Source organism: Mugil cephalus, chromosome 1 (genome assembly GCF_022458985.1).
Source record: "Mugil cephalus isolate CIBA_MC_2020 chromosome 1, CIBA_Mcephalus_1.1, whole genome shotgun sequence".
NCBI classification, from domain to species: Eukaryota; Metazoa; Chordata; class Actinopteri; order Mugiliformes; family Mugilidae; genus Mugil; species Mugil cephalus.
In genome coordinates this window covers 6,897,850-6,911,581 of record NC_061770.1, presented here as the reverse complement: position 1 = coordinate 6,911,581, position 13,732 = coordinate 6,897,850, and the positions used below count along the sequence as shown (strand labels likewise).

Genomic DNA, 13,732 nt, shown 5'->3' with positions numbered 1-13,732 from the left:
AAGTAGTGTACATGATATTAACCTAATTTGGAAATGTAATAAATAATATGTAAATTAAGAACGATGTATTATAATTTTGTGATGTGACCTTTACGTGTCCTCGGAAGACTTATTATCTGCTCCCAGAGGTAGTAGGTAAATGGCATACAAAATCAAATTTAGTAAAGGGTGAATTGTTATTATTAATATTATTATAGTCATAGTTGTGGTAGTAGTGGCGACACTGTGGTCGGTGGAGAAGTAAAGTTTTAAGATTGTCTTGGTTTTCAGTTTGGTGGAGTATTTACGACAGCACGTGAAGGCAGCATTCCTTACAGTCCAGGCTGTCATGGCGCAGAGACCGAGGCCAGACACATCAGCGGCATCAAACTTTAATTTCGGCTCAATTTGTACGATGCTGACATTTTATGCTCTCTAAGCTCATCGTCGTCCCGTCAGGACGCGTATTGGTAAGTTGTCTGCATGGGAGCTGATCTGTTTTTGAAGGTTGTTGTTTGCTCTGGTCGCAGGACGGTAAAAGGTTAGCTGGAAAATAACGTCAAAAAGCTTCGCATAAATGGGACTTTTATGCTCTGGGCGCGTTTTTAACATGTGACAAGACTCATAATGCATCAAAATATTGTTTTAAATGCTGACTGCATGCCATTATAAACACGTCGACGAGCCAATAAACACGTATAACGTTCATTAGCCGGGCTAAAGTTGCTAACAGTTTTCAGTCAGTAAACATTAGCTTTGACTGACTCTATATTTGTGTGTTTGGTTCTAAAATTGTGTGTGAGGTACGATCTAAAACTAGCTGCTGCACTTGTACATGAACACCATGGCCAAGCAAGGCTTTGAAGAGGGAAGAGTGACTTGAGGACTGCGGACACGTAAGGCTGGGTCCAAAAGGTCCAAATATTTATAATATCTTCCAACTGTAAGTCTTGTTGCAGGAGAAGAGTTAGTTGGAGGAATGCAGAGACAGATGAAAGAACACTGCTGGGTGATTGAAATGATCCGTGGTGGTAATGGCTGAGTCATAAGACGGAAAGAAACCTTCTGGGTGGCACTGGAATTCTTTCTGCCTCACACAGGCTAGTTATTCATTGGATAACATCTGGATTTAATTCACAAAATGTCCCACAGTACAGTAGTGGGATATGGTGAGAAGAGCTCATTTATTTAAGTTATGGTAGTAACACAACAGCATAAAAACACGTTAATCCAACTAAAAGTGCTACAGAATGCACTAAAACATTAAATAAGTTGTTTAATTTAAAACGGCATGAGTTAGAGTTATCGTTATATACTTGTTAGTTTGACTTTTCACACAGGCAACATTTACATGGACATTGATATTCCACTGATAACAAAGACAAAATGCTTCATGTCACCACCTCAGTCAGAACAGACCGGTCTGATCAGCAAGATCTTTGGTCGTTCATTCATTAGGAAAGAAATAGCAACTGGTAACTATTTAATGGCTCGATCCAACCATTTCTGCACGCATTCCTTGTGCACATCTTTGACCCATGTAGGAATAAACATCAGGTGATGTAATGAGTTCCCAGGACAGAAACACGGAGGTAGCTATTCAGTGAGTTAGAGAACAAGTGTTTGGAAAGATGAACGGAGCCAGAACTGATGTCAGCAACAACACTGACGACACGTCCCTGTGTGAATACGTGTCGTGGTAATATTCTTTTGAATGAACTCAGTGTTGTTAATTAAGTTGAATTAATCTTCTTTGAGCAGTTTTGATGCTCCGCAGCCGCCCAGTGTCCAGAGCCACTTTGTTAATAAAGTTCTGCTGTGAATCATATTGATGACTTGTAAACACATATATCTTAACTTTTATTCTCTGATCACCATCGTGGAGATAACTATGCCTGTGAAGTAATTACATACAAAATCAGTCAAAAATCTTTCATTCATTCATTTTGGTTTAAAAATCTGGATATCAGTGGATTTATTAATAGCATAAATAGAGTATAAAGGATTCCTTAATATTCTCTAAAGCTAACAGCACACTTTTGCGTGGACTAACCTAGAACTTAATCACTCCTTCACCGCCTCTCATCTGAGTGTCGGTGTTACTGGTGGCCACGTGTTGGCCTCCCTCTGTAGAGAAGCAGGTTAGTGTGATGTGGTTGCCTTTTTATGGCCACGACAGGCTCAGCTGTGGAGGATCAGGGGTTTATCTCGCTCCACTCTGGTGGCTGCCCGGAGCGACAGCAGAGAGAGCAGCTGCCTTCGCGTGGCTGTTAGCCTGCTGGTTGCTGGTCAGCACCAAACTAGGAACTGGGTCATGATGTTGATGGATGGATGGCTTTATTTTTTGCAAAAAAGCCTTCCTTATATGCCTCTTTCCAAATTCTTTGTCGTGTGTTAATCTTTTTGCCAGTCAAAGTAGCATAACCGTAACACATGCAAACTAAGATATTAAATACATAGTTGCAAAGGTTGGGGCCAAGTCTCGTGCTCATAGTTAGTGTTTTGTACTGCATACATCAATAAAAATGATAGATTATTTTTTAGTATTTGATTGCATGCTGTCAGGAGACATTGGGCACCTATTAAAGGGACATTTTTGTTTAAAAAAAAATGTTGTGCTAAAGGAATTTATTTATTTATTTGTTGATTTTTTTAGTTTGTTTTGTTTGATTTTTCTGTAATGAGAGTCTGTGCAGTGTTGACCGATGGGTTAAGTTAAGGTAAATGCTGACTTAACTTAACAGTTAAGTTGACCTAAGGTCGCCCGGTTATAAATGAGAGAGGCGAGAAGCTACTTTAAGTGACGTAGTTGTTTGCACAGAGGAGCAGTTCTGCTCTTGATACTGACATGACAGAAATGCAAAACAGTGTTGAAGCCACTATGTAAATTGTCTGTGGTGCTAATTGCAAGTTTGCACCAGCAAGGGGCGACGCTGGCACTGAAACCTGGAGATGAGAATACACTGTGCCTGGACTGGCCTATAAACCGAATCTGTTTTTTTCTTTCGTGCTCTGCTCACATCCACAAAGCAGCCACCAGAAAAACATCCCCTCACTGGAGAGTGCGACTCCTGGAAGCCACAGAGTCGGGTGAAGCTGTCGTTTTGTTTCCTTTGCTTCCATTTTTCAGGGTATGGAGAGGTTGCATGATTACTCCACTACTGTACTTCAGGTTTAAATGCCTCAGCAACTATATGAGGGACTGTCACAAAACAACGATATTTACAGTTTTCTTACTTTCATATAGGTGTTTTGAGATCAAAATGCCACTGAGTTTTAGCTATATGTCTATTTTGTCAGTGTTTTCCAAATGATGAATCAAAGTGAATCTGATAAAAACTTTTAAAAAAAACTTTTTACACATTAGTGGATATGAGCAGAATCTCTAAACTACTTTTGATGATCGTTCAAGGTTTTGACCTCTTAGTCATCTGACTAACAGCCTTGTCCCTCTCTGGGTGTTTTGTTTTTGTCCTGAACATTACTGCAGGTCATAACTTCAGGTATGGGGCGGACAGGCCAGTGTTATTCACTCATACACTGCCCTCTCTGTTCTCTCCATTTGTTTCAACACCTTCAGTGCTTCCCTCTCTCCCTCCCGTAGAGAGTATGAATTTCTTTCAGCTATTCTTAGAACTGGTTGGTAAACACTGCGGTTGTAGGTTGCTCAATGCTCCCGGCCGTCGGAGTACAAAGCCGCCGTTAACAGATCTGTGTTTATGTTTATGCGTTGTTAGCAATCTTAAGTGATGTAGATAAAGATGAGATGTGACATGTTTTAAGCCTTTGTAGTTGAACATGGTGGGACTGAGAAATTACACATTCGATCCACTGAAAGGAAATCTCATGAGTTCTGTGTAAGGGAATCCCACCATCCCCTCAAACTTAAAGAGAATCACTTACACTGAAATTAGGAAGACAAATACTTTCTGTGGAGGTCTGGGTTTTGAGGCCCCGTCTGCCCTTCAGAGAGCAGTTCGATCCCTCACAGAGTTATTTGGACGGCTGCATTGTTGAACCCCGGTGTGGAATGTGCGCTAAACCCTTTGGCCAGTGCACCAGAGGCTTTATTACAACCTTTAAACAAATCTCTGTAAGGAGATACTCGCATATTTTAAGACAGAACGATCGTCCCCAGATATTGACAAGTAGATCACATGGACATTTAATCCAGGTTGCTACTAACGGCACCGACGTCTGTTCTTGTTCTCCCGGTGATTGGAGTGGAATAACTGGAACTGAATCCCAGTACAACCCTTAAAATAAACTTTACTTCTCAGAAAGCAGCGATTAGAAAAACACATTACGTGACTGCCACAAGTAAAAAAAAAAAACCAAACATGTTACACTACAGTAAATCCATTAGTCACATTAATAATTTCAATATTTATTAAACTGACGGATGTTTACAGATTATTTTCTCAATAATTGATGTCTTTGGGCTAAAACTTCTGGGTAATGGTGAGAAATTAGTCAGAGAAACAGTCAGAGTCCAAAAGCCCAGAACCAAATATAAAGTTCTGGTCACTATGTTGTGAATAAACTCATTCAAACATTTAGTCCATCAAAGCTATCAGCTCTCTGATGCTCTACCGCAGTGTAATTCATTTTACACTTAAAGTATTTAGCCAGGACAAATTAAACCTTTAAGTCAGTGACAAATAGTTTCGTCGAAGTCTCTTTCCACCTGATGGTGACTGTATAGGAAAAGTCAGTGGACCAAAGTCAGTAGGAGTCAGACTCTTGCGCACCAGTTTCCCTCGGGATAAATCTATCTAATTATGTCTCGGTCCGGTAAACAGACTTCTGAATATCAGAAACACAGGAGGCTATATTTTGATCTGCTGCATGCTGAAGGTGGTGAGGAGGCCCAGGCTCAGCTGGTTCTTCTCTCAGAGACTACTTACTCACTGTGACTAACCACAGAGACATACCATCAGAGGGGTTGTGCTCCCCACTCAGCGTCAGCCCGCTGCGCGTTAGGTGTTCTCCCTAAAATCCCCCTCCCCTGTCTGGAAATGGACACTGCTAGTGTATTTATAGCCCCGGCGCACAAGCATGCTTTCTTTCTTAAACAGCAGTGGGGAGCTGGTCATATTCACCAGTGCTGCTCTGCCATTCGTATATATTGTAGACAGCTGCACGCCGTGGCTTTACACGTGAACCGTGCCTGAAGGGGCTCGTCAGGTAGGAGAAAAAACTCAAATATGGGCCTTTTTTTACAGGCTGAAGTGTGACTTTGTTGTGTTCTGGTGCTTTAATGCTTTATCGTATAATTTCTAAAATAAAACTGCTTGCTAGTGAATTAAGTTTGGTCGGTTTCCTGTAGACTGTTCATCTGTCACTGAGGTTCTGGAAATGCAGTTCAAACTTTTCTTTTGTGTTTTGTAATTGATAGGATGGTTTAGACTCTACTGTGAACCTAGAATGTTGTTAAAGCTGTTAGCATGTTTATCTTTATAGACAAATGTGCCTGTCAAGTCAGTTGAGTGGACATCTTTAACTCTTCTGATGATCAGTAAATATCAAGTGAATTTTCATGCGTAATGTCATAGTCCTTGTGGGAAATTATTTGATGAATTTTACCTTACATGGCAGACAACAAATTAACTTTATCTTTTTTACTGTCGATCTATCAAACAAGAAAAATCTTTTAACATTTAATAAGCCAAACTGTCATTTTGAAGTATCAATCAAGATTGATTTAGGAAATAATAATATGTTGCAGCCGTACTTGGTACCATGTTTAATGTATGTTTCTGGTGGTGTTATGTTTTTCAGATGAAAACGGCATTCTGAGCCAACCACCTGAAACTGAAACACAGCGAGAGAGGAGCGATGGAAAAGCCAGTCCTGCAGACGCAGCCGTCCACCCTGCCGTTTTTTGACACGGCCCACGCCTTCAACCTGCTGCGGGGAATCCACGAACTCCGGGCGGAGCGCAAGTTTTTTGACGTGACGCTGTGCGCGGAGGGCCGCGAGTTCCACTGCCACCGCACGGTGTTGGCCGCCGCCAGCACCTACTTCCGGGCGATGTTTGCGGGGACGCTGAGAGAGAGCGCCATGGACCGAGTGGTTCTGCACGAGGTCTCAGCGGAGCTTCTGGGTCTGCTGGTGGACTTCTGCTACACAGGACGGGTCACCGTCACTCAGGATAACGTGGACCTCCTGCTGAAGACGGCTGATCTTTTTCAGTTCCCCTCGGTCAAAGAGGCCTGCTGTGCTTTTCTGGAGCAGCGGTTGGACGTTTCAAACTGCTTAGAGATCCAAGACTTTGCAGAAGCCTACGCTTGTAGAGAACTGGCAAACAGCGCGCGCCGCTTCGTCCTCAAAAACATAATGGAGCTGGCTAAAGGGATGGACTTTGAGCGGTTGCCGTGGAAGCGCCTCCTTGAGTTTGTGTCCGACGATGACCTTTGCGTGGACAAGGAGGAGACGGTTTACCAAATTGCAGTGCGCTGGGTGAAGGCTGATCTCCAGCGGCGCTTGCACTACTGGCCCGAGCTCCTCCAGCAGGTCCGACTCCCCTTCGTCAGGAGGTTCTTTCTGCTGGCCCACGTGGAGAGCGACCCGCTCGTCTACCTGTCGCCCACCTGCCTCCGGATGGTGAACGAGGCCCGCAGCTTTCAGTCCTGCGAGTACGACCGCCACGACAGGCCCTGCCACCGCATGCGGCCGCGGCCGTCCACTGGGTTGGCGGAGATCCTGGTGGTGGTCGGAGGCTGCGACCAGGACTGCGACGAGCTGGTCACCGTGGACTGTTACAACCCTCAGACTGGACAGTGGCGCTACCTGGCTGAATTCCCCGACCACCTTGGAGGGGGTTACAGCATAGCCGCCCTCGGAAGCGATATGTATGTCACAGGTAAGTTGTTTGAAGGCGTTCAACAAAGAGCACAAAGAGTATACATTATTATTTAAAATGATTTCAGTGATCCGTTAAAGGACACTGTATTTGAATTACCGTAACTCACAATGGTTTGCGATATTGACAGTTCAAAATGTGGCTGGACACTGGGGAGTTGTGCTTTTGTCTGGAAGACCTTCATGACATCTCAAATGTATAACTAACTTAGCTTTCACCAACAAATTCCTCCAAACAACTCCCTTCCTTGGTCTCCCCAGTCTTGCGTCGCTCCCCTGCAGCCAACAGCCGCGGTGCGTCATCATTACCGTAATGGCAACGTTTTTTCCAGAAAGCGCAACTTCTCACTATTGTGATTTTTAGGTCTTAAATGGTTAATAAAAAAAAAAAGCTAATCACATTCATGCTTTAATAGATGAATTGATTGGTTCTGCTAAAAAGAGTGGATGCTGTAAATACACAAATCAAAGTACAATTGACTCATCGTTACTCATGATTATATGGTGTAAATTACGAGAGTCTGAAATAGAGTTGTCTCATGTCCCAGTTAGAGTTCAGCTTCATCACAGACCACAGACGCGGTCACATTAGCTGCGCTTCAGCTTGACTGCAGTGAGATTTCCAGGCAGTAGATTTCCATTCCTGCTTCTTCATCTTATGAAACGGACGCCAGGCTGTGCTTATAAATAAACTGCAGGCGCTTTGGCTACTGTGTGAACAAGGCAAAGAGAGGCAGGACATGATGTACTGCCAGGATAACAGTGGTGTCATCATCATCATCATCATCATCACCACCATTATCACCAGTGGACTGGCCTCGTCTGTGAAGCGTGTTTTCATTGAGAAGCCGTGTTAAACCCTCGCTTTTAGGCTGTGACGCTGTCTGCTAGACGCTGATGGTGACCCATAATTTTAGTAGCGCCAGCTCACTGACCAAAATAACTGGCGCTTATGGTTACATAATGTCGACCGGCACATTGAGTTTTTGTAACCTTACCTTTTGAGTCATATCTGACTTATTAGATAGTTATTAGGTAGTTGGTGTTAGTGCCACTTCAAATTTAAATGAAAAATACATTGAATGTTTCAGTCACGAGTGAAATTGACTCATGGATAACACCAGGAATTCATTGAAGGGTTTCTTAGTTGTAGTTGCTTTTATTTATTGTTGTCTTTACACGTAGAAAACAAAGTTCATGTATATCTGATGCGACGGTGCAATGCTGCTATATCCAGTGCACATTGTACACGTCGCACCCTTCCAAACAGGCATGATGTACACCGCTTGATTATGTCATTACACGCTTCTAAATACTAGTCTTATCGGTTTGTGGAAAATGTGTAATTACACTGCAAAACCAATCACTCTGGGGAGCCATTGCGAGCTGACTGAGACCAGCCTCTGTAACTCTCTCAGCGCGGTGTATTTGTTCTGGCATAGTATGATTGCTGTGTTCTCACCAGCCCAAAGAAACCAGCCTGGTGGAGAAACACTTGCTTTCGTGTTTAACAGCGATATGCTAATCAACAAACAGACATGGGGCGTGTAGACTGAGGAGGGGATTTCATTATAAACCCCGGAGGAGTTGAGTAGAAACTATTTGTCTTTGTAGTGTTCACCGGGATGCTGAGCACCTACCTGCACACACACATCCTCGCTGCGCGGTTAAACTTCACGTCTGCGTCCTTCAGGTGGCTCTGACGGCTCTCGTCTGTACGACGGCGTGTGGCGCTACAAGTCCAGCGTGAACGAGTGGACCGAGGCGGCGCCCATGCTGAAGGCCCGCGAGTACCACAGCTCGTGCGTCCTGAAAGGTCAGCTCTACGTGGTGGCGTCGGACAGCACCGAACGCTACGACCAAGCTCTGGATTGCTGGGAGGCCCTGCCGGCCATGCTGCACCCCATGGACAACTGCTCCACCACCGCCTGCAGTGGACGCCTCTACGCTATAGGCTCTCTGACTGGGGAGGACACCATGGCCGTCCAGTGCTACGACTCGGACACCAACCGATGGACCATGGTCAACTGCGGACAGCTGCCTCCGTGGTCCTTCACGCCGAAAACAGTGACCCTTAATGGACTCATCTACTTTGTCAGGTGAGAATTCAGTCATTTATCGTAACCTAGACTTTAATGATCCATAAGGGAAACTACTTGGTCGTAGTAGTTTAGTTGTTACAGAAAGATGAGCTGTTACACATCTGGATAAAGTTTTTATATAAAAGAAGTTCTGTAGCGTTCACTATGGGAGCCGAGCTGAATCAATTCTGCTGGAGAACGAGCTCCTCTGTCCCTGTAGTGTTTGGTGTAGTGGATGGGATGGATTGTCAATAATGGAGAGCAGTTTATCCAGTGTCCTCTTGTCCCTCACTGGGACGAATATCTCCAACTCTCTGCCAATCACATGTCCAGCCTTTTGTACATCTTCCTTACACTGCTGACACCTGCAGTTACTAAAAGCTTAGTTATTTGTTCTTTTTCTTCATGTCTCTTTGTGTCGTGATTCCTGATGCATCATAATAATCCTGCAATACACTATATTACATGGCATCTTTAGGTAGATTATTCTTAAAAGGACAAAATGACTTCATACCACATAGATTTATCAGTCTGAATACTAATTATGTTGCTTATAGATGTCTTTAGATATAGAACACCTCAGTATTTTGGAAGTAATTGAGGATTTGCGCATTTTTAAGAGCATTTTATTTCCAGTTCAAAGGTGACATTTGAAGGTGGTGGTGTTTTGGCGGTGACTTCAAATTCTGTCTCTTTCTATTTGCAGGGATGACTCAGCCGAGGTCGATGTTTATAATCCTCAAAAGAACGAGTGGGATAAAATTAGCCCGATGACCCAGGTTTGTATTTCACATCAGGTGCTGTTGTGCTGGCCAGCGTGCTTTATTAGCCATCATTTGTCATCACTAATGGCGAAGTTATTCAAATGCAGTGCACTTCATCAGTGACAGATTCCAACATTATCTTCTGTTATTCCTTCATCCATCATCTGTCATCACTTAATCTCGATAAGGTCACAGGGAGATATTTGTTGTTGTTTTAAACTTTATTTTTATTAAACAAAGGAACACAATACACAACATTCATTGACAACATCACAGAGCATGTATGACAGTGTGAAAAATACTGGGTCCCAGAAAGCTGAATAATAATGAGTGGAAAATAAACAAATAAGTGGACAGTTAAGACATCACCGCATAGTGTGGGTCCCCCTCAGTTAAAGAGGGATGTTGCTATAGGTAACCACCTCCTCGCAAAGACAGTTAAAGCTCCATACACCTCCCTCAGCCTCTGTTTCCATTGTCCCACTGTAGGTGGCTGTGGATTACTCCAGTATTTGGTTATTTTTCACCACATTTGTGTGCGACTTTTATTTATCTATCTATTATACAAATAAAACTGTATTTCTCTGCCTTATATGATAACTAAGTGTGCCACCTGTATTGACCAGGACAATGGTTGGTCCAGGGCTTGTGTGTCAATGGGACTCAATTTAAATTATTTTCTCCTTTTATACTTTAATAAGTGTTTTATTGTGATTAATTTTGGAATTCAACACACAAACCAAATAATATCTTGTTTTTTAAACTTAAGAATTTATGTTTAGGATAAAAACAAAAGTAGAGAGCGAGGGACGTTCTCTTTGAAATAGGCCAAATGGGCCGGACTTCGTTGTTATGTTGAATGGTGTGACGAGGAAGTCGCTGACTCCCTGTGCAGCAAATGCAGATCAGACTGAAAATCCTGCCAAATTTTCTGGAGCTGTCATAACATGAGTCACTTGTTTAAACAAGATGAAGCTCTCTGGGCTCACTAGCAAAGTGAATCAAGCTAACAAGTATATTCTTGACATCAAAATAAAGTTTGGGCCGTCCGCTTGTTTTTTTTTTTCATTCCCGCTGACTTACTTGATCGTTTTACTTTTTGTCTTGGGTTTCTAATGAATATGTGCCGTGACATCACATATATTAAAGTGTAATTGTTTTTCCAGGTTCACGTTGGTGGCAGTGTGGCAGCCCTGGGCGGTAAATTGTACGTGTCCGGGGGCTACGACAACACGTTCGAGCTGTCGGACGTGGTGGAGGCCTACGACCCGACCATCCGCACCTGGACCCTGGCTGGACGGCTCCCTCAGCCGACCTTCTGGCACGGCAGCGTCAGCATATTCCGCCAGTTCATGCCCCTCGTGTCCAGTGCGTTCGAAACCGCCGACACGCCCGAGTTGCACAGCATTCACCTGCACCGGCACCAGCGCCACCAAGCACTGCATAATCTCAACAACAATCTCAATCAGAACCAGGATGTGAACCCGGCGCACTGAGGCTCGGCCTCAAAGCCCTCGTCACACGTAACGAGTCTGTTCTCCCTCGTCGTGCCGTCAGTAGTTTACTGTGAATTTACCTCATCACAATGCTGAAGCTGTAAGGGAGGAGAGGAGACTGAGCTCGGTGTGATCTGCTTGACTGTCGTGCAGTGATGATCAGTCGCAGCTGTTGAAAGGCCCCGGGACCAGATGCATAAAAACGACTTAAACTGTGTGTGTGCGCAGAGGTAGAAATATGCATATACGTTGTTTTCATCGGGTTTGTAAAGCTGCACACACAGCTGCCTGTTTGGTTTTTGGAAGTGGCCACAAAAGCCTCGTTTCCACAAATCATAGGTGGACAAACAGTGGAAACCCCTTAAACGTTACGTAACGTATAGTTATATACTAGGGACTTTTTTCTGTGAGGAAGAAGCACAGTTTCACAGACTTTCTTGGTCTTCTTGGGCAGTAGTAAACAGCCATGATGGTGCATATTCCTCTTTTTACTGGTATATGTATGTTTGTAGTTTTTTGTGCACACATACCGTTTAAATACATCTGGTCCCTGGTGTTTCTTAGCCCCATTGTGGACTAAACTATCGACTTGGGGGACAGTCCCAGCTGGTCCCTGAGAAAAGCTACAGGAAGCAGCCGCTAGTCACCAGGAGGTTAACTCTAATAATCCATACTTGCAGTCCAGCTTTCTATAGTCCACCTTTGTGTCACTTGTTGTCAACAAGTTAGATCCGTTCTTGTCAGACTGATGATGAGCTCATCGCTGCCCCCTGCAGCCTGAAGAAGCAGAAAAGTCCCAGTGAAACTTGGGTTGTTGGGAACCTTTGCATGTATTTAGAAAAACTGGATACCTGACTGCAGATGACTCAGCTACAGTTTTAAGTTAACAATATTAAGAGTACAGTCTGATTTCATTTCTATGGGCGGTTTCACAGATACTTGCTCTTGATAGCACATGAGGAAGAATGCTTATTGGCAGTTTTTAGCAGTACCAAACTCCTACCGCCTCCTAATTTTAGACCTGGTATCATTTAAGCAGATGGGTGATATAAATATTCGTACATGCAGTTGCAGTGAACGGATTACTCACCAATAGACCAGGCTTTAAACGTGTTTATTTCTGCAGCAAAGTTGGACATTTTACAAAGGAGGTCTGTGGGGATTGACTCACCTTTGCAGCCATGTTCCACTAGTCATTAGAGCATCTTCAGTTTTTAGTACTTCTTCACTGAAATCATTTTAAGTTCTCTTTATACTGTATATCCATGTCAAAGCAGCAGCTTTGCTTGAAGTTGTTTCTTCGGGTGGTCACCAGGGGCAGCAGTGAGCCCATTACACACTTGAACAGTGACACAAAGCCGAATTGTTTTTAAACGCCGTAATTTGTTGATAAGAGAGAGGCGATAAGCTTTTCTGAGGGAACCATCTGGGACTGTCACCTGCACAGAGGATGGGAGAGTCGGCAGCAGGTGTTTCTTTATTTGGATATCTGTGTGTTTCTTTTAAAAATCAAACTCAGCGAATTCAAATTTAAAGGCTTCAAAGGGAAACTCCACCACGTCGAAGTCCGTTTACAAGTTTTGAAGAGTCTTAATGCGTATGGGGAAGAGGTTGTTGAGGCTCTAAACCAGATGAAATGGCAGCAGCTCACGGATACATGAGCCACCACCGGCATAACAAACCGGACCTGAACTGTGTGTGGGTTGTGGCTGTAATAATTTCATACAAAGAAAGGATGGGAAACAAAAGATCTCTCCCTTTTTTTCTATGTCAATTTCGGCCCGAGTTCAGTCTACATCGGTGGAGTTTAATAATTTATTAGACATAAGCAGCAATGATCCGTTTACATTCCAAAAAACGACGACAATCACGACGAACCACTGATATCCAGCACAGACACACACCTGTACAGCGAGAGAGGACGGGTTGAATCTCACCAGGAGAAGTAGTTGCGCTGAGTAAATTCCTGTCAGCATGGTAGAACTCAATGTGATGTCAACTTACTCTAGTGCTCATTAGGCCGTACAACATCTCCTCCTCACACTCCTGACCCTTAAACTGAGCTTTTATATCCGCCGGTCGAATGTGCATGAAGAAGTTCTCCTTTAAAAATCTATATTTATGAATGTTTTTGCTGTTTATTTATGGGTATATTTGTGCAGTGGTTGCTTATGACGTCCCTGCCTGTCCCGCTGCGAGACGATCAGTGGCGCTTGGTAAATGCTGGTGAGGAGGCGGCAGTCACAACTGGAAGTGCAAAACAATCTCAGTGTGCTCTCGTGTACGGTTACTCTTGCTTTAATGGAAATATAATTTTTGAGTGTTTCTATGCTCCTGTTAACGCAGCACTGTTTTCTTAGTTTTCATCCAAGTTTGTGATGTTGAACCCGTTTTGTAAATACAGTTTATTCTTAACCCTTTGTGCTGTTTCGTGTGTAATGCTTCCAGTACGGTAGAAACAAATGAAAGCCCAGGTAGGCTGTATTTGATTAGCTGTACGCAAGGCTCCAACAAATATCTGTTTACTGACAATCAATGGACAGTGAAT

General features: G+C 43.5%; 1 protein-coding gene across 3 annotated transcripts; it reads left to right on the top strand.

Annotated features, from left to right (window-relative positions):
- Window positions 1-292: 292 nt before the first annotated feature.
- Window positions 293-13,604, top strand: klhl21 (kelch-like family member 21). Of its 3 annotated transcripts, none has more exons than XM_047572548.1 (5): window positions 293-449; window positions 5,761-6,844; window positions 8,537-8,942; window positions 9,631-9,703; window positions 10,855-13,604. In XM_047572548.1, the coding sequence occupies exons 2-5, from the start codon at window positions 5,818-5,820 to the stop codon at window positions 11,182-11,184; spliced, it is 1,836 nt and encodes a 611-aa protein (XP_047428504.1). In that variant the 5' UTR covers window positions 293-449; window positions 5,761-5,817; the 3' UTR covers window positions 11,185-13,604. The 3 variants fall into 3 exon arrangements, with proteins under 3 accessions (XP_047428504.1, XP_047428511.1, XP_047428496.1); XM_047572555.1 differs by lacking the exon at window positions 293-449 and adding an exon at window positions 3,035-3,110; XM_047572540.1 differs by lacking the exon at window positions 293-449 and adding an exon at window positions 5,018-5,166.
- The last annotated feature ends 128 nt before the right edge of the window (window positions 13,605-13,732 follow it).

What these genes read in the sequence shown, in the direction of transcription:
- klhl21 (XM_047572548.1), top strand. Translation starts at nt 5,818, where the DNA reads ATGGAAAAGCCAGTCCTGCAGACGCAGCCGTCCACCCTGCCGTTTTTT. An exon ending in GGACTCATCTACTTTGTCAG is followed by an intron (nt 8,943 to 9,630) that starts GTGAGAATTCAG and finishes TTCTATTTGCAG; the next exon opens with GGATGACTCAGCCGAGGTCG. An exon ending in AAATTAGCCCGATGACCCAG is followed by an intron (nt 9,704 to 10,854) that starts GTTTGTATTTCA and finishes TTGTTTTTCCAG; the next exon opens with GTTCACGTTGGTGGCAGTGT.